The sequence below is a fragment of the Anarhichas minor genome, unplaced genomic scaffold, assembly GCF_050575085.1.
Source record: "Anarhichas minor isolate MPS153535 unplaced genomic scaffold, ASM5057508v1 ptg000007l, whole genome shotgun sequence".
Lineage (NCBI taxonomy): Eukaryota > Metazoa > Chordata > Actinopteri > Perciformes > Anarhichadidae > Anarhichas > Anarhichas minor.
In genome coordinates this window covers 6,661,227-6,681,399 of record NW_027466453.1, presented here as the reverse complement: position 1 = coordinate 6,681,399, position 20,173 = coordinate 6,661,227, and the positions used below count along the sequence as shown (strand labels likewise).

The window sequence follows — 20,173 nt, the reverse complement described above, 5'->3', positions numbered from 1 at the left end:
GGGTTTGGCAGGAAGAGTGAGGGTCTGGAGGGAGGACAGAGAGAGAGAGAGAGAGAGAGAGAGAGAGAGAGAGAATAACTGGGTTCAAAAGTAGGACGCAGAGAGAGATGGCAAGAGACAAAGGGAAAAAGCGTGCGAGAGGGAAAGAGCATTCGGGGTTGAGAGGACTCGCCAAATTGAAAAAATCAACACGCTAAAGTCCACTTTATACATTCCAGCTGGGTGCTGTGCATAATAATCCATTTGGAGGACAATAACTTTACGAAATTTCCCTTTAAATATTCATTCTAAATGCTGAATCGTCAGAACAAAAATCCATTTGGGGGATAGTAATAGTCCAATCAGGAACAGGAGGGAAAGATAACACGGGGGAGTGAGAGACAGGCCCGTAACTTGAAAGAGAATGGACAGATTAGAGGTTTGGATGATGTTCAGATAAAAAAAACGGGGGGGGGCTGTAACACCAGCAGAGGCGGAGAGAAAGGACACGCGAGTAAAGAAGGTTGAGCGTGGGAAAAGAGGAAGTGTGTGTGTGTGTGTGTGTGTGTGTGTGTGTGTGTGTGTGTGTGTGTGTGTGTGTGTGTGTGTGTGTGTGTGTGTGTGTGTGTGTGTGTGTGTGTGTGTGTGTGTGTGTGTGTGTGTGTGTGTGTGTGTGTGTGTGCTGGGCGTAACATACCAAGAGGAGAGAAAGAGGCTGATAGAAACTGAGGGATGCGAGTGATGCATGTGCAGGACAAGTGCAGATGGGAGGAAGGGAGACGGATGCGAAGCGACAAAGCTGGAGGAACAAAATGTGTGACAAGCGAGAAAAAAAAAAGTCATGCAAACTTAAACGAGGTTTGGCGCATTTGTCTGTTTTGTCTCCTGCCTTCACTTCCCGGTCCCTCTGGCATCCGACGCTTCCTCTCCTCTTTTGCTCTTTAACTCTCCCTTCTCTCCCTTCTCTTCCCTTCTCTTCCCTTCTTCATACCCGCCTCCCGATTGAAGAGGAGTGTGACCCCTGCCCTATTGACTGCACAGGCCAGACAAATAAAGCAAACATTAAGTCACGTTTTACGCTGCGAGCAGGGCGCATTACTCCGAGGAGGACGTGGGCGGGCGGCCATGACAGAAAAGGAAACGCCAATGATGGAGCACCTTCCTCTAATGACAATCCTGGGCAGGTAATAATTTAACATCGCGGAGAAGAACGAGGCAGAGGTGGAGCCGGCGTGCTCTGCTTCAGGACGGGGATTTTTTCACGTTATTTCGGATTAGAGGTTTTCTGCGGGCACGAGAATCCCACTCGTTTCTATATAATCCCTGGTTGCCTTACTGCACAGGGGACATTTCTTCTTTTTTTTTTTATGTCCCTTGAATTATTTAAATTCTTTATAAGTAACAAACTTAAAAGAACACACTTGATAAATACAGTAAAAACACTTGTTGTGCAGTAAAATGGCTCAGTGACATATTATTATAGCTTGATAGATATGACATTATCTACGAGCTTGTATGTGGAACGTTACGTGATGTTTGTCCATCACGTCCCGGCTGGTCGGACAGTTTGGACACAGATGTTTTGTCCTCTTTGAAGCTCTGTGAGTGGTCTCGTGTTGCTCGTGTATCAAAGCATAAATGCTGCGAACGGGCGTTGAGCGTAATGTGACCTGACTTAGTAGCCGTGTTTGTAAAGTGTGATTATTTTAGTCTTTACATGTCTGGCATCCTGTTTTTTGGGGGAAATTTTTAAATTCAGTATTTGATAAAAATCCTGGAAGTTTGCTTTTGAAAAAGAGGAATACGCATTTTAATATGAGAAAAAGATTTGTTTTTCTTCCGTAACTCCTTAATAACATTGTTGTATTAATAGCATCCATTTAGTGTGCGAGGACAAGTATGAATGACATGGAATCATTTTCTAATTAAGGCATTAATGAACGTATTTTATGACCCTATTAGCATAATGCAACCGATGATGTTTAATAAAAACACTGAATATAATAGGCACGTGGATGTGGATTCCAGTTATGTCCTTTACAGACTGCACGCAGTATTTGTGTACGTGCATGTACATGTATGTTAATACCATTACATCACCTCGTTCGCTGAAGCCCGGCTTATACCTGCTCAGTGAATACTGTTACTCCACTCGCCCTCAGCCAGTGATTGTGCAACACACATTACGCCTGCTTTCAGAGTTCATACCCTGAAAGTGCTCTCGGGGGGCTGCGGAAGCTCATCACGCACACTCGCCTATATCACGCACACAGGACAGTGCAGCACTGTACCTCCATTACCTGCAGAGGGATTTGTCAGGTGACCGTAGCCCGCCTGCCTCTCTCTATGCGATTCATGCTGTTGCTTGGGTTTACGTGCCGTAGCTTGCATTTCAATCACATGTGTTGCCTCGGTAGTCTCCCGCTCTAGGTGAGGAACAACAGGCGCTTCTGTTTTACTGTGAACACAATGTGTTCTTACTAAGGTTGTGAAACAAACCCAGTAAGTCGCTAATGTGTGTGTGTGTGTATTTATGCACCACAGTGATACCATCATGTTCTGGCAGATATTTTTAGCACCTTTTCAAAATGAATACATTTTAAGAATTCAGATTCTTTTGGATGGAGAAAGATACAATAGGAGAGACGGGATGAGGCAAACGGAAGAGGAGAGAGGTGAGAGTGAGAGTGAGAGTGAGAGTGAGATAACAATACACAGATAGTGTAGAAAAACCAACATTTGAAATGTCTCACCTTTCCCTCTTATCGCTGTCTGACAAATGCACGCTGGATGATACGTCAGTGTCTGCATGTCCAATAAATACAGGCCATTACGCCCGAATGCTTTGCTATTCATAGGAATCGTGTGTGTGTGTGTGTGTGTGTGTGTGTGTGTGTGTGTGTGTGTGTGTGTGTGTGTGTGTGTGTGTGTGTGTGTGTGTGTGTGTGTGTGTGTGTGTGTGTGTGTGTGTGTGTGTGTGTGTGTGTGTGTGTCACCAGCACAGTTTCCAGATGCAGGATCCTCAGTGGCACAGTGTGCAGCCAGGGAGGGCGCGGAGAGAGAGAGCGGATGTGACTGCCAAAAGCTGGCTTCAGTTCCACAGCTGGTGTGTGTGTGCGTTTGAATGTACACAGGTGCGCCCTTATGTGTATGTGCGCATGCTTCCAAACGCGCACGTTTGAGAGCCACCGCAACGCTGAAAACGGTGCATGCGCACCCATGCGTGTGTGCATGCGCACATAGCCGCAGCGAGGGAGAGGAGGAAGAACGGCTCGCGCCTCCACGGTGTGTATTCTGTGGCTGCTGTTGCAACCAACTGTCAGGCAGAGGGGGAGGGGGGGGGGGAGCAGGCTGACAAGGTGTGAAATCATAAACGATGCTTATGGATGTAGAAAACCATACATCGGAGGTGTTTATACGTATGAAAGCACAGCTAAGGGGTTAATCGGCCAGCAAAGGGTTTATCGGCGGCTTCCCTTCGTTATGAACCCAGATGTGAATCAGAGAGGCGCTCGGATGGATTCTTTTTAACCGTCATCATTCAGGATGATCAAACCCTCATCTAAATGTTTGATCGAATAACCCAAAAGTGGGGGTTGATATTCTCATAAACTGTTCTCATAAATAAAATTAACAAAATACTTCTTGGCTGCGAACTCTGTGTAGCTTGATATCTACACCAAAGAGGAGCAGGAAAGGCTGACGTCAGGTCAGGCTGAATATTTGTGGGGTTGTGTTTGGCTCGGAAACACAGAGTGCCATTTAAAAAGATATATATATATACCTGTATATATATATGTATATATATATATATATGTATATATATATACCTGTATATAAATTACAGTTTAGATTTCTAAAAAAATCTATACATATGAGCACGTGTCTTTATTAAAGACAGTGGACGGGCGACAGGTAGTTAGTGACAGAGAGATGCGTCCAAAATCTGCATTCGGACCTTAAAGCGGGGGCGGTTACGCGTCTTAAGCCCCACAATCGAGAGAGTTTTTACATAAGTGCGCAGCAGGACAGCAGCAAATGCAAAAATGTGTCAGTTGTCGACTGGCAAGTATACAATCCAACATACACGGAGAATGAGGTTCCCCAATAACAGTGAATGTTATTTTGGCTTTAAATGGAGCAGATCTTTTTAAAGGAAACAACTGCTTATAATTACAACACAAGTAATTTAACATCAAATGATTGTCTTGGAACTTTGTCCCTATTTTATCTGCTAAAACACCAAATAACATAGTTCCATTGTTGAGTCTTTCAAGGGCATCAATCTAATCTTCTCTCCACTACGCTTAATATACGAGAGAAAGAAAAAGCATGAATCTCAGCAGCAGTGTTTCAGCCGGTCTTTCCTGTGTCCTACCGTTCCCCTCCCCCCCTTTTCTCCTCCCCCTCGGTTCAAAGGTGAGCTTTGCTGGCATGACATTTGGACGTTGCTGCCAAAGCCATTCCGCTGTTGGATCGGTGCGTGCCACCACAGAGCAGGCGCTCTCTCTCTCTCTTCCCTCACATCCATGTTCTCTCGTGCCTCTACGGTGTGACGTGGCCACCGTATCCTCCACCACGCTAAACCAGCTTCTCTCTGCTCCACCTGTTATCTTGGCTCTGCTCCTTCTCTTCATTTTCATCTGGTTCTTTGTAAAAGCGGTGTGAAATCTGTTAATCGATCGTGACACTGATTGTGGGCCGCTGTTGTAGAGAGAGAGAGAGAGAGAGAGAGAGAGAGAGAGAGAGAGAGAGATTGATGTGGATTGATGTGAGATGTAGTGCACGTGAGTGAGAGTGTGCACGTGCAGAAGGGGAGGTGGAGATGAAAGAGAGAGGGAGCATGTGGATGAGAAACAGGAAGAGAATAATGGATGGGCGTGTGTGTGTGTGTGCAGGGGTGGCAGGCTGAATGAAATATTCCTAATTGCCACGCTGAAGGTTGCCGGTTGCTGGTTTAATGGCTTGATGACTCTAATGGGCCATTGTGTGCCATTTAGATATTGTTGTGGTTAAAAGGCTCTGGCAGCCACAGAGGACGCCTGTCAGGGCAGCACGCAGAGGGAGAGGGAAGACGGGACACAAGTGTGGCTTAGTGTGTGTGTGTGTGTGTGTGTGTGAGAGAGAGACGGAGAGAGGGAGCAAAGAGACAAAAGTGGTAGATGTGAGAAGAAGAAAGAACAGTTATATAATTTCTTTTATTCCTGCTTTATTGTGTTTTCCATTTAGAACATCTCTCCACAGGTGGATGCACAGCAGTTCACTTTAATACAGCACATAAACATGCTGAAGGACTTCATCAAGACAAGAAGATGTTTAAACAAAAAAATCAATCTGAAGTTCAAATCATTTGACACTCTCACAATATTTACTTGGGGAAAGAAAACTGACATAGAGTCATATTTCAGAGCATGAACCAGCAGAGCAACATTGTCAAACTGTATCTCATCATCGTGTGTCGTGTCGCGTGTGAAGCGTAGTCGTTTTTACTGTGTGACCTTTTGTGAGCTTTTTTGTTACAATCTCTTCCGATTTCAGTCCACGGTTACCGTGGTAACAGCCAGCGCTGTTTATTACTCCTTGAGCAGCAGCGTTGTCGGCAGAGGAGCGGCGTGCCCCCGTTCATGGTGCAGCCAAACAAGCTCACGGTGTTTTGACACGGCGGCCCCCGTCCACAGAGGGGCAGATCCGCTTCGATCGTCGCTGCTTCGCAAGATAAAAGCCGCGCCTGCCTGGTTTTGCCAGTTGAACGCAGTGTGAACCAGCAGCAGCAGGAAATGTTTGCTTTGCATTTAGCAGTAAGTAATTACAGCTGTGATCCGGCGTTAGGAGAGACAACAGTGGAGAGTGAGGAGGGATATCAACGGGATGGCACAGAATCCATCGTATGTGCAGCAATGGCGGACTCCGCCACTAACAATGAAGACTACCATGGTGAACAGAATGTAAACGCATTGAATGCATTGTTTCCTGTTCAGTGATTTATTTGTGGCGGTTAGGAATGTCTCAAGAACCGAGATTTCAGAACCAAGTCGATGCTAAAACTAGTTGTTTTTTTTACAGTACGGCAGGTACCAGATATTCAGATACCGTCAGGGCTCGAGACTAACGGCGTCCCGTCGCACCGGTGACGTTAGAAAATGTGTTTGGGACCGCACCCTATTTATTCCCTGATAATGTTACATCGTGAACAACAACTCCGTGTTGAAATCGGCAGAACGAGAGCTAGTTAACGTCTGCTGTTAGTAACTTTAACGGGAGGTGCATTGTGAAGCGTTCAGGCTCTATTAAGTAAAAATCTATTTGGTGAAGGTAAATTCCCAAATGACTTGCTAAATACAGTTGTTTGAAGATGTTTTCACGGCAATATAAAGTGGATAATAGAGAGGGTCCTGTTTGACCTGTTTAACTTCCTAAGAACACCAGTATGCAATCGATTAAAGGAGTTCATGTTGAATCTTCTTTGGAAAAAAAAGACAAGAGACAGAGATGGAAGAATGCAGAGGAAGGGAATGAATCCTGGGATTATGAATGATACATTCTGAAGCGTTCACAAGTCCAGCGGCAAGTGTTGAGTCCATCTGGCCTGAAGCTAAACAACATCTCACATCTCTGGTACACGCAACTCTGGCTCTCACACACACACACACACACACACACACACACACAGGTGTATGCGCACAGACACAGGTAAACCACAAGTGCACACTGAGAAAAGGATCCTATGGTGACAAAACGGGGGAAGCGTCTCTACGCGTTGGCATCGTCGGAGACTGTGAAGAGGAGGGAGGGCGGCGTGCGGAGGGTTTTAAGTTCTTGTGCGCGGCTTTACGCGTCAAAAAAAAAAAAAGGGTTCGTTAGTCAGGGAGGGAAGACTGGAACGAGCGAGGTGGGAGAAGAGGAGCATGCAGATTGGCTTATTGTCTTAGCCCGTCTTCTAACATGTTCTGTTGTGGAGACAACCCCCCCCCCGCGCCCCATTCGTCACGCCAATAAAGCAGATTTAAATTTGAATTTTCATCCCAGTGAATGAAAGGAGACGGAGCGGGGTGGTCTGTGTGAATCGGAAAATGAGAGAGGACTGGGGAGATGAAGCGGTACATACTCAGTCCCCCCCCCCCCCCCCTTCAGCACGGGCCTCCTAATAGTTTCTTCCTTTCATCATTCCGGTTACACTGAACATTTGTTCCATCTGTCTGTCGAGCGGCGGCGTCGACCTCTGCACCCTTGCTTCTTGAGGTGTCGGAGAGGCGTCCTCTGCAGTTGCACTTGTTAAGTCACTGCGGATGAGAGCGCCGCCCAAATGCCCGAAATGTAAAAAGAAATGCAAGAGGTTGGGGGGAGGGAGGGGGGGGGGGGCAGTGGAGATAAAAGAGGAGGGAGATAGAGAGGGCAGTCTTTGCTTTGGGAGGGATGGGATCGGGGAGGAGGAGGGGGAGCGGAGATGGAGAGGGTGGTCTCGCCGCTGACAGTGACTGAGAGCGAGCCTTTATCGTGTTGCCAGGAAAAGAACACAGAAGCACATATCAACTGTGCTCACTCTATTTCCCTTTGCTCTCCACTCGCCTCTCGACCCCCTCCTCCTCCTCCTCCTCCTCCTCCTCACTCTGTCTCTTTCCTCTGAAGATCGGGCGGTTGCATGTTTCACTCGCTCCTCTAGGCTGAAGACAGTTTTAAGTGTTGACCTCTGCCCTCGCTTTATTGCGCGTGCCAATGTATTTTAGATAAACTGTGAAATTAGAGGCGAGGTGAAGAATCCCCGATCGTGGGGTCACGTGAGATGAGCTGATGTGTTTGCGAGAGGGAGAGAGAGGGAGAGAGAGGGAGAGAGAGGGAGAGAATTCAGTGTTCATAGTGTGAAGTGGCGAGAAACAGCCCCCAGCATGATGATGGCTCTGGGCCTACGACTGACAGCACGGACCAGGTGCACCCTGGGACGCATGATAGATAGGAGAAAAGGAGGAAGGAAGGGAGAGAGGGAGGAGAGCAGAGAGGGGAGGCTGAGACGAGATGGGAGAAAAAAGTTACAGAGGTTGTCTAAAAACGGAGAGGCGAAAGGAGGGAAGGAGGCGAAGCGCGAGGGAGGACGGGGGTGGAGGAGGGAGAGAGGGGGATAATAGGGGGAGAGTTGAGGGCAGGCCAGAGAAGGAGATTGAAATCAGTGGATATGACAGGAGTGGAAGAGATAGCAGAGGACAGCCGGAGAGAGTGGAGGAGGGGATAAACGGATTAATAACATCCCTCATCTGGACCTTACTGTCCCCCTCTCCCTCGCTCCCTCCCCAGCCACTTCTCTCTGCCCCCCCCCCCCCCCCCCCCCCCTCCTTCTCAACTCGCCGTCACCTTTCCCCTCCTCCCCTCCGGAAGAAAGATGTCTGACTACAGAAGCGTGTTCACCTCCCCAACTCCCTAAACCACTTTACAACTGCCCTGGGACACTCTGTGGTCCTCCTGAACCGCAGCGTCTTCACCTTCGCCACTTTCACTCTCGACCACACGACTTCCTCTCTTTCACTGAGGAACATTTTGAAACTGTGAGAGTTGCCTCGTTGAAACTTGGGGGTCATGAAGGTTAAACCCGTACATCTGTGGGGCTCCCTCCTTTGAGAGCAAATCTCTCTAATCTCTGCTTTGATCGTAGTGGTTTGGCTGTGGATGAGTGTTCGGACATTATTTCACGGGTTTTTTACGCCAGATGTTTGACAGTGCTCTACTAACATAAACCTTTTCTACACCTGTCGCTTCATTCTGTCATCAAATATTCAATTAAGATCCCAATAGATGCAGCTACTAATGTTCTCTCCCAGCAAACGTCCCAACCTCATAATGGATAGATTGCAGCCTTAAAGCCGAACCCTGCGTCTAGAAAGCACCACTAAACTACTTCGGTTTATCTACACCATATCGTGCCTCAATTGTAAAGAAGCCAGCTGACAGTCTGAAATAAACATCATTGTTCTTGTATTGTAGCGTAGCGCTGGTTAATCCGAGTGTTGCGAGTGTGATGCTGTAAAATATAAGAACAGGCCGTTTATCTAATTCTAACATAATCCTGTTTAGCTGCTTATCTCATTCTTGGATAAGCAAGACAGATGTTTTGTTCGTATCTTCAGCGTTAGGCAAAATGCTTTCAGAACGAGGACCAACAAATGTGTTTGGCTGGGTATCGTTTGAAAAAATAAAATACCAGTACCAACACCGTTACCCTTAGAGTGACACAGATACGAGTACTTCTTTTGATACCTCTTAGCCTTCATAGTAACCATTGATCTTACCCGCAGGAATCAAAGAGCGATGCCTGTCCTCTTGAGGAGAAGACGATGCAGCTGTCAATCAATCAATCAAGCAATCAATCAGACTTTATTTGTTTATCACTTTTCATACAAATAACACCCAAAACAACACAGGAAGTTAGCATTTAGCATTAAATATCATCAATTTACAGTGAGGAAACACTAGAGGTAGGATTTGAAATAAGTCAAGCTCAGATGAGGCGCTTTATCCTTTTACTCAACATCTGGTTTTTCCTTAAATAATCCATCCGAATTTTATTTATTTATTTTTATTGGACTTACGTGGTATCTCTGTATCCTTTGACTGGAAAAGTTTCGATACTTCTGCTGTCACGAGCAGGGTTTTGAAACAAAAAGGAAAGAAAACAGAGACATGTTGTGTCATCCAATGTACTCGGCTGATGAAATGCTTGGTTTCCTCTGTAAGGAGGAGAGAGCCCTGGTGGCCGAATGGCTAAGGCACGTCATCCGAGTGAAGGCAGATATCTTTATAAAGAAGAAAAAACAAACATTTGCAGCTGAAGTGAGAACAGATAATCACATTTGAATCCATAACTTACACTTTAGTTTTTTAAAAAGGCCGAAAGAAAACAGGCACCATCCTCATACACTTTACAAGCTGAGCGTAAAGTCCTCTGGCTGCTTAGCCAGTCTGTCACTGCGTATCTACGACGTCCTACATAAATGTAGTCACTCTATTTCCACCTCATTATTTATCACTTGCCCTCAGCCACGCATTCCCAGAGACTAAAAACACAGATAAAAAAAAAAAAAAGCCAGACCACGTCCGTACGTGTCGCAGGCTCACCCTTTCCCTCCGGCCGCCTTATTTAGTCTAACTCCACGAGACACACACACACACACACACACACACACACACACACACACACACACACACACACACTCGGAGAAAGAACTATTACCGTTCTACAAGGACCGGGGGACAAACAAGAGCAGCAGCAGCAGGGAAAGCATCAGACTGCAGAGGCCCCTCGGTGGGTCGGCTGCTAAACTTAGAGCAGAAATGGGCCAGAGAGAAACGATCTGTGCATTCCCCTGTCTGCGCCCGTGTGTGTGTGTGTGTGTGTGTGTGTGTGTGTGTGTGTGTTAAATGGTATTAACTTTCATTCAGACACTGCCTGATTTTGTCGAGAAACAAAACACCCTCTCCCATTTTAGTTTGTCCCTTCCAGTTTCTTTTTTTGGATTTTATTTTCTTTCTCTTCATCCTCTGAAGCCCTTGAGAGGGTACGGTGGCTGTGACAGGACAGCCACACTGCAATCACAATCATGTCGAGGCAAAAACGTTCTGTCAAATACTCTAATGAAGACCTGTGTGTTTTTTTTTCCGTTTTTTTCTTGTAAATGAAGGCTCAAAAAGTACTTAAAATAAGGTCACTGTTAATTAGATGATGGTCTGACAAATGTACGAGCTAATTAAGCTCGCGTGTGTTTGATTAAAGATAAGTAGGCTTCCGTGATAAGAAATGTGATGATGAGGCACGAGGAGAGCGAAAGTAGAGGGGAAGGAGGGACGCAGGGAGCGAGGGGAGGTTTAATTGAGGTAGAGACGATGAGTGTGTGTGTGTGTGTGTGTGTGTGTGTGTGTGTGTGTGTGTGTGTGTGAAGCGAGCGAGCGAGCGAGCGACACAGAGGAATGACGGGCTTGTCATCAATACGTAATTGCAGCGCACGTGGCGATGGCGGCACACAGGCTTTATCTGGAATGAACGCTCGCTTGAGCATGGTGTGTGTGTGTGTGTGTGTGTGTGTGTGTGTGTGTGTGTGTGTGTGTGTGTGTGTGTGTGTGTGTGTGTGTGTGTGTGTGTGTGTGTGTGTGTGTGTGTGTGTGTGTGTGTGTGTGTGTGTGTGATGTATATTTCCTGCCCACTGTCTTTTAAATTCACGATATTCAAGCGAAGGCCAGCTGTTCCCTCCTTTCCTCCTGCCTCACCTCCCACTCCAGCTCTCTTTTATTCATCCCTCTCTCTCTCGCTCTCTCTTTCTCTTGCTTCTCTCTACATCAGGTAGTGAGTGCAGCAGCAGTCAATAGTACCCCCCCCCCCCCCCCCCCACCCACCCCACCGCTCAAGTTCAAAGCAGCCTTTATAGGCAGGATAGAAATATGCATTGCCAAAAACCTCCCAGCAACAGACATCTCTCTCTCTCTGGCTTGCTCTACCTCTCCATCTCAGTCTTCTTCGTCTCTCCTCCGCTCACGCTGTCTCTGTCTGTCTTTGCCTCGTCGCTACTTCCTCTCAAAGAAGGAATACCTATGTGGTTTCATAGAAATGCCTTGAAATCAATATTGTTGCAAAGGGAACGTCAACCTGTGACTTTTTTTTATGGGCCAATTAGGAAGTAGTCCACATGAACCCACTTGATCCGTGGGAGTTCTTGTAAGTTATGTGTGTCGGCCTCTGTAATCACACAGCATGGAAGGTGTAATCCACTCTGATCCATAATCATCTCAAAATAGCACAAGAGGTTGAGGATTTGCCTCTTATTATGCCACTTAAACGTATGTATTAGAGGTGGGAAATCACCAAACTGAACCTGCCTGCGTGGATGACTTAGAATATAAAAAAAATAGAAATAGAGATCCACTTCCACAGTCCTACTCGATCCAAATAGACCCCACGACAATTACACCCGATCCACAATGCACTTGACCCAAACAAACCCTCATAGAGAGAGAACAACGACAGCAACATGATGATGTCATTTATTAACAAGCAGCCATGAGATCGAAAAGAGCAGCAATTCAATAATACTAATAACGTTATAAGAACTATTGTAAAGACATAGAAACTAAGTCCAAAGATAATTCATAGACATAATTCACCAACATTAACCTGCCGATAAGATGATCACATTCTAACCGATTAACCTGTGAATCAAGTTCCAAAGATTATAGTTTTACTTTGACATAGGTTACATGTTGGGAGACAGACTGACACACAGACCCCATGGTGGTAAAAGGAGACCCCTACCCAACCAACTGGACTGAATTCGGACCCTGATGTGAGTCTGGTCCTGGTCTTGGAACCCATCGGCTCTCTATCTGGCGGTGATTTAGCCTCAAGGGGCAATGGACCATATCTCTGGAGTCCCGGTGTAGTCGGCGGATATATATGGATAGCAGATATCAGGCCGAGGGCCCCGGGGCCACGACTTCCTCTTACGTGCACCTGGTCGCTGTTTGCGGCCCGATCGGCAATAGATGCGAGAATGGAGTTGGAGTTGAGATAAGACGCGTACGACCGGATCGAAAACACTCCCGATACTGAAATCCTGTCCCAGTGCCTCCGGATTCTGCATTCATAAGCAGATATCTGCTTGTAGAGACTAGTTGTTGGGTGGACCCATAAGGGCCTTTTGTTGTTTAGGCATCTACAAAACCCAGAGAACACACATTATATTGTTGTGTTTCCTGTGGCCACATTTGAAGTCAGAATGTATTCAAACGCAGTCTGTGTGACGGAGACTCCGCTTGTTTGCTCTGTGTGATCAGTGTACAACACACTTTGCAGTTTAGCAGAGTGAGTCGTGTTGTTTTATCGTGCTGTTACGTGTGTGTGTGTACGTGTGTCAAGTGTGTGTGATTGTTCGTGTGTGTCCAAAGCGACGCGCCATAATTAGTCTCTGATTGCGGTCGTGATTTGTCATTTTGTGTCCTGTATGATGGTGTGTGTTTGAGTGCGCCATTCTAGTCGAGGGTGGCTTTTGAAATGCAGCTGAGTGTGGGGGGGGGGCTGTGTGTCTGCATTCAATGGTGTGTGTATGTGTGCATATTCCAGAGTAAGATTGGAAGTGGGTCTCTTTCTTTTGCAGTCACTGATGTGCCCCTGTGTGTGTAATTGAAATACCTGAGTTATTGACTCTCTCTCCCCTCCAAGTCAAATAACTGCTCCAGGAGTGTGTGAGTGCACTCGTTTGGAGGCTCTGGGCCAGACCAGGACCCGTCAACCATGGAAAACACACACACACACACACACACACACACACACACACATGTAACAGAGAGCCCTACTGAGCCCAAACCTACACAAATACAGACACCCAGGCGCACACAGGCAAAATTAGAGGCACACACACACACACACATACGTATTGATACAGACATACACACTGGCAGACACACACATAGAAACGTCTCCATCCATCCACACACACACACACACGCTTCCCCTGGAGGAAGGCACGCATGTGTCCCGTCGCTCCTCTTCCTCTCTCTGACAGCAGCGGTCCTCTGTGGTTGAACAACTCAGGCTTAGCCTCCGCCTGCCTAAATGGCTGGCTGACTGCCTGACACACACACACACACACACACACCTATGTTTCCCTGCCCCTTCACTGCTCACACCGCTCCACACACAGGATCACAGCCGTCTGCCAGCCCTCTGCATTCATCCTATTGTCACCCCCCCCCCCCCCCCCCGCAGGCTTCACATCTCGCCAACACCCTCGCTGCTTTTCTTTGTACATCTCTATCTTTTATTCTTGCTTGCTTAATTTCTCTCTCTCTCTCTCTTTAGTCTCTCTCTCTCTCTGTGTTTCTCTTACCTGCTCCCCCTGCTTCCCCCCCCCCCGGTCTCCGCCGGTCATTCATTGTGCGGCGTATTGTTGTCTGTGTACAGTAGCCCGCGCTGACGTCAGGCCCGCGGATCCACAGAGAAGTGAGCGGCGGGCCCAGCAGCGCGTTCACAGCCTTGCTGGCCGGCTTCCTGGGCCCCGCTCACTGCCTCTGGGGATTCTAACACTCTCTCATCGATCACCTTCGTGCCAACAGAGGTGATCATGTGGCCAGACACTAATTATTGTTGCTGTAAATAAAGAGAGGTGTTTTGCAGGACTTCATTCTTATCGTTCAGCCCCGCTCCCACCAGGGATTTCTTTTTCTTTTGTTTTACCACCATATCTCTCACCCTCCTTCTTTCCCTGCTTCTTGTCTTGCGCTCCTTTTAGCATGTCTTTTTTTCTCAAAGGCTAATGAAAACGCTGCAGACCTCTGGCGCTCTGAATGAGTGTGTTGGACAGTACATTAATACTGCTCTTAAGAAGAGAGGAGATGGTGTGTGTGTGTGTGTGAGGGTGTGTGTGTGTGTATGTGTGTGTGTGTGTGAGGGTGGCGGGGCGCTGTATAGAGGATAAAGGGTGGAGCGGGAGAGCGCGAATCTGGAAATTCAATTATAACTGTGCCCTGGCAGTAATTCCACTGCTGGAAACGGGACGGCAGAGCGGAGAGAAGGAGGCGGATGGAGGGCGAGAGTGAAAAGGAAAAGCGGAGAAAGTTGAGGAGCAAAATGGATTCAAGCGAGCTGGAGAAGTGCGACGTCCGCGTGCGCGTCTCTATTTCACGATTTTGAAAACGCGGCCTCCGCTTTGAACTTGAATACGCGCACTTTGCGGCGCGTTATTCGCGAGAACGTTCGGGCCAAGCGTTTTTACCCCCCCCCCCCCCCCCCCTGTTGCGCATCTTAGCTCTCAACATGCCACCTCGACGGCGTTGGCCCTGATCTTATTAATGCAGAAACAAGGTAGCTGGATCAACCCGCGTGCATCCCCCCCCCCCATGGGAGGGGCAGGTTAGCCTTTGATGTGGAGTGAAGCGCAGAGAGAGAGAGAGTCCTGAGGAGCCAGAGGGATTTCAGCTCCACCTGACTCCGCTCACATGCAGTCCACAATGGAAACGCACTACGAAATCGCTCTCATTCAAGTATCCGAGAACATAAACCCACCAGCGTGCATGCAGGAGTTTGGGCCCATGCACAGTAACGAGCTCATGTCGCAGAACTGCAGAGTCTCGTCTACACTAGACTTTCCTCACCTCCTCCTCTCCTTCTGTCCGGCTCAATATTCCGTCTCGACACCGGTGGCAAAGCTCGGGTATCGGTCTGTGAGCGATGTTTATTGGCGAGTCTGTCTCCGACTGTACTGCTGCTTGGACCGCTGTACATTCTGTATCTCTCGTATTCAGATTTAGCCTCTCCATTGGGAAGGGACTTAGTGAATGTTTATGTGTGTGTGTGTGTGTGTGTGTCATCCCTCGTGTATACATCGTCCTAATATCCAGCGCCTTGCAGGTTACATTGAGGTTGCGTTGTTCCAACACGGTGTCATAAAACAAATTGATGAAAATGATCAGTGAGGTTAAGGACGGCGGCTTCGTGTCCCCAGGACTTGCCCCCCCCGTGTGCAGACTCATTAAAAGAGTCATAAAGGCAACTAATGAAAATCATGACCGGGATCATTACAAGCCCACTGGTGTCCTCTCGCCTTTCTCCTCCATGAGCGGGAGAGAATAAAAGGCAGCTAAATGAATGTCCCCGCTATGTCACAAAACCCAACCGCCGTCCTCTAAGCAGTGTCTGCTCTCCTCTGTGTGGAGAGCCGGCTAAATTAAAGTTCAGGCCAATAATGTTACGCAAACCACTCACGCTCTTCCGTTCCTCCTTGTCTCTTGTCATTTCCAGGATGACGACTCCATGTTCTTCCAGTTCGGCCCCTCCATCGAGCAGCAGGCTTCGGTCATGCTGAACATCATGGAGGAGTACGACTGGTACATCTTCTCCATCGTCACCACGTACTACCCGGGGTACCAGGACTTTGTCACCAAGGTAACGGCACCCGGCTGAGACGACACCCGCAAGCAATCAGGCATTGAGGGCACTTTGGTGTCACAATAGAAATGTTGCAGCCCTGTCATGAATAAATATAGATTTTGTATTTATATAACGCTGATTAGAGACAGGTTTGCTTAGTGTTCAGTGGAACTCCATATTGGATCTCTGAACCTTTTCTTATAATCCCAATTTTGAAGATTTTCATCCTCGCCAATCCTCATACGATAATGCAAACATGACTATGGAACTATGTCACACTACAATGAAACAGTACAAGTCTCTTCTGTCTTCTGATCCGCCTCGGCCCCATCCAGGTCCGCAGCACCACCGAGAACAGCTTCGTGGGCTGGGAGCTGGAGGAAGTTATACTGCTGGACATGTCGGTGGATGACGGAGATTCGAAGATCCAGAACCAGCTGAAGAAGCTCGGGAGCCCCGTCATTCTTCTCTACTGCACAAAAGAGGAGGCCAACACCATCTTCGAGGTGGCCCACTCTGTCGGGATCACTGGCTACGGCTACACGTGGATAGTGCCCTCGCTGGTAGCTGGAGACACCATTGTAGTGCCTGCAGAGTTCCCCACAGGTAGGAAATCTGCTATAGCAGGGGAATGAAAAAAGAACTCCTTAACTGCATACACATAACATATTCTGCATTAACCTTTTGTTGTGTAACCATGTCTTCAAACTTGGGCGCAAAGGGTGTTTATTAGTCGGCTCTGTTGGACTTTTTGACGGTATTCATAGTTGAAAATGCTGACTCACTGCCCAGTCTTGCCTGATTTGACGGTGTCAGATGGTTACGTTTTGTGGTTCTTGCTTCCATATTCTGAGGCACAGTTTGGTTCAAGATGTTTGGTGTTTTAGTGGCATCACTGTCTCGCCCCAAAATGATGCAGCCTATTCTCCTCTCAGATACGACGAACAACGATTCCTTAGTCTACTGATCCTCAAGTGCATGTTTTCACCGTTGACCTGTCATTTATTCGCATGGCTAGTTCTAAAGATGACATTTCAAGTCTGCTAAATGTGGCTACCAGGCTAAAAAAAAAGGGACACGGTGACGTGATGGCAATGTGTCACTCGCAAGCAGTCCAGGTCAGGTTGTACTGACATTTAGTTTGGGGTTCGGATTCAATCGTCTGTTGGTCTGGCTTAAGACCCGAGTCCACCTCTTGAGTATACGGGGGTGCTGTATGAAACTGAGGTCGAATCAGGAATTCAAATTGGATCCCGTTTCTATCTGACACAATCTCAGTGTGGAGAGATCTTTGCTTGCCTTGAGCACAAATGCTAATCCCGTTGTAAGTAGAGTAATTACATTACGTGCAGCGTTTGGTTGATGTCTATCCAAAGAGCGCGCCGTGAATGCATGCGTTCTCTAACATAGGTCGCCCCGGTCTGATCCAGAACCGTCAAAACTGCGTCTTGATTCCCTCCTGTGATCTTTCGTCTTTCAAGAGTTGCATTGTCTCACTTTAAGAAGGCAATTTTTTTTAATTTCACAACCTTTATCATCAGCTAATGGAGACTAAGATGCAATTAAAAGGTTCCAGAAAAGGCTAAGTGGACTTTATTTTCTCAAATTACCACCCCAAGGACAGGAATGAACATTTGTATTCCATCAGTGAGGACGCAGCACTAATGGCTAGCTTGGAAGCAGCAGTGTCATGTCGTGGTGGTTTTGAGATTCTGCTATTTGGATTTGTTCTTCAAGACCAAAAAAATAAACTGACCTTTCCTAATACCAAGTGAGGGAGTGTCTCTCACCGCCGCCCCATGCCTCAACACCACTGGAGGTCATTCTAACCTTTGAAGGTAAAACGTGGAACCAAAGTGACATCTATGTTGGGGTGCATTAAGCAGTGAACCTGCTCACGCAATCTGTCAGGGACACCTGTCAGACCGCCTCATGTAACGGGACTTTCAGCACTTGGGGGGGGGGGGGGTGGACAGAGTCTTTTAGAAAGGCCAGGTCTCGGTGGGGAAACCGACCTGCTTCTGATGGCGAAACCGTAGAACTTTTTGCGACTTCAGTCTGTTTTAATGTCAGTAGGACAGAAAAACTTTGGGAGCAGGTAGGTATATTTACGCGGGACATACCAGCCTGATAATTTGTTGGTGTTTGGCTTTTGTTTGATTTACAGTGAAGGGGGAGATATTACACCGCTGCCTGTCCTCAGCAGTTTCTGGGAAATGGTTGCCAGGCGGAACCTGAGATCGTTGTGCCGCTCAAGCACCGTAACTCAACCCCCCCCCCCCCCCCCCCCCCCACCCCCCCACCCCTGCTCCCTTATTGGCACCCATGGATGATTTACTCTGAATGGGAGTTGGGAGTGTTTTAGCGAGCCTGTTTGTGTGCCCATGAGCGTGTTTTCGCGCGATGTCTGTCTGCGTGCGTTTGTCTGCGAAACGTTGGTTTACGGTTTAATTTTGGTGAGAAAATAATGGCCGAGCGCAATGAAATGGGTTGCGTGTGTTTGTGCTTTCGCGTGTACCTCATACGGTGGAGAGCGAGAGTGATTACCTGAAGGCCAAGGGGGAACAAAACCGTGTGTGTGTGTGTGTAAGTTTGTCAGTTCCAAATTAAGGTTACACTCTATAAAGTTTGATAGATCACCAAATCAGTTATGTAAATCACACAGCAACACCGCTCTTGATTTATGTTGCCAGAGAGATAATCGTGACTAGCTCATGCTCTGCCTGGGTGATTACAAAGTAGAGCTGGCAGAGAGGCCGCGTTGATGGACACAAACAAACCTCTTTCAGCTCGCATTGAATTATCATGGGATTAATCTCGTGGGACACAATGACGGATAGCGGGCTAAATGTCATCCACTCATTCAACGCGTGATGAATAGGATAGAGAATGTGCCTATAATCTAACATTAACAACAAAATGACAGATATTTAATCATTTATATTTTGTTTTTAGCTTAAATAAAGCTTTTTTTTTTTTTGTAAAATCATATAACAGTGTATGTTGAGTCTAAGTCTGTGAGCAGAGGGCTGAGCCTGTGCTCACGGCGCTGCTGCTGCAGGATCCGTGCTTGTCAATGCTGCCCTCTGCCAACCACATGAACATGAAGGTAGGATGTTACTTAACAGCTTCAGCAATGACTTTCTATCAAACCGCACTTTCATTAGATAGAGGGACCGTTTCTTTTTTTTTTGTTGTTGCTATGAGAAAAGGACAGATACTGGCCTGAAGTAACCTTCGATGAAGAAGATGCTGCTGTACCAAAAGCAAGAGACGGGCGTTATATTTGTAGACATTTATTTAGGTATTCAACTGCGCAGCTCAATAATTCAACAAACCCCTGTATTTCTGAGTTTCAACCTCGGCATCTTCAAAGCCACACGGAGCCTGAAGTCGACCACACCAACTTGTGAGCTAACACAGAGCGAAAGGACACCGTGGCACAGCATGTCCCTGATGGCGCGGCAGCGTGTACGCTCTGGGTGAAACCAGCGGTTCAGGGTTCGGCAGAAGGTGCACGCTAGCTGGGGGGGGGGGGGGGGCTTTGCTTAGCTTACTAGGCACACTTAATAAGAGCCTCAAATCCTCATGGGTAATTCAACTGGTGCCTTCTTTAAGTGCCGCTATGGGGAACCATCTCTTTTCCCACTCCCTCCGTTCATTCTTTCCTTTTCCTCCTTATTTCATTGCTGTTGTTCCCTCGCGTCTCTGTCGTTTCTGTCTCACTATTTCAGCCTCCTCTGACTCTCTCCGAACTCTCTACTCCCTTTTTTTCCCCCTGTTTCTTCCGCTTCTTTATCTTTGTGTCGCTGCCGCTGTCTGACTTTTTCTCTCTGCCCACTCCGTCCCTCTTTTTCCTCCCCTCCCCGTCCCTCTCTCTCTCTCTCTCTCCTACTAACAGCTTTTCTGTCTCTATTCTTCCTGATCAGTTACACACTCCTGCTGCACACACTGTGCTAACGTAACCACCCAATCGGACATCACTGACAATAATAAGCTGTTTCCAAAAATACCCAGTGATACGGTAGTTCTGCTATTACGCTCCCCGACTCAATTTGCCTGCACGTGGATGCTCTCCGTCTGCAGTCTTTGTCATTTTTCTTCTACATGTGCGACTCTGTGACAGGGAGACGGCATTCGCCTTCAAACCGAGTCAGTAGCCAGTTTACGGGCCAGAAAAAAATGGCTTTACAGCTGCCACAGTGCTGTTCAGCTGTAACGTTGCCAGTTGACACGCCTCTGTTGTGACACTAACACATGTCCTGAGAGATGTATGAACATGTACACTTCACGCTG

General features: G+C 47.3%; 1 protein-coding gene across 1 annotated transcript in view; it reads left to right on the top strand.

The window, feature by feature from the left end:
- Positions 1-20,173, top strand: part of grin2ba (glutamate receptor, ionotropic, N-methyl D-aspartate 2B, genome duplicate a) — a 79,342-nt gene that overhangs the window by 24,176 nt on the left and 34,993 nt on the right. The window contains exons 4-5 of the mRNA XM_076086682.1: positions 15,749-15,892; positions 16,213-16,483. Coding sequence (XP_075942797.1) covers positions 15,749-15,892; positions 16,213-16,483 — 415 coding nt within the window. The remainder of the gene's footprint in view (positions 1-15,748; positions 15,893-16,212; positions 16,484-20,173) is intronic.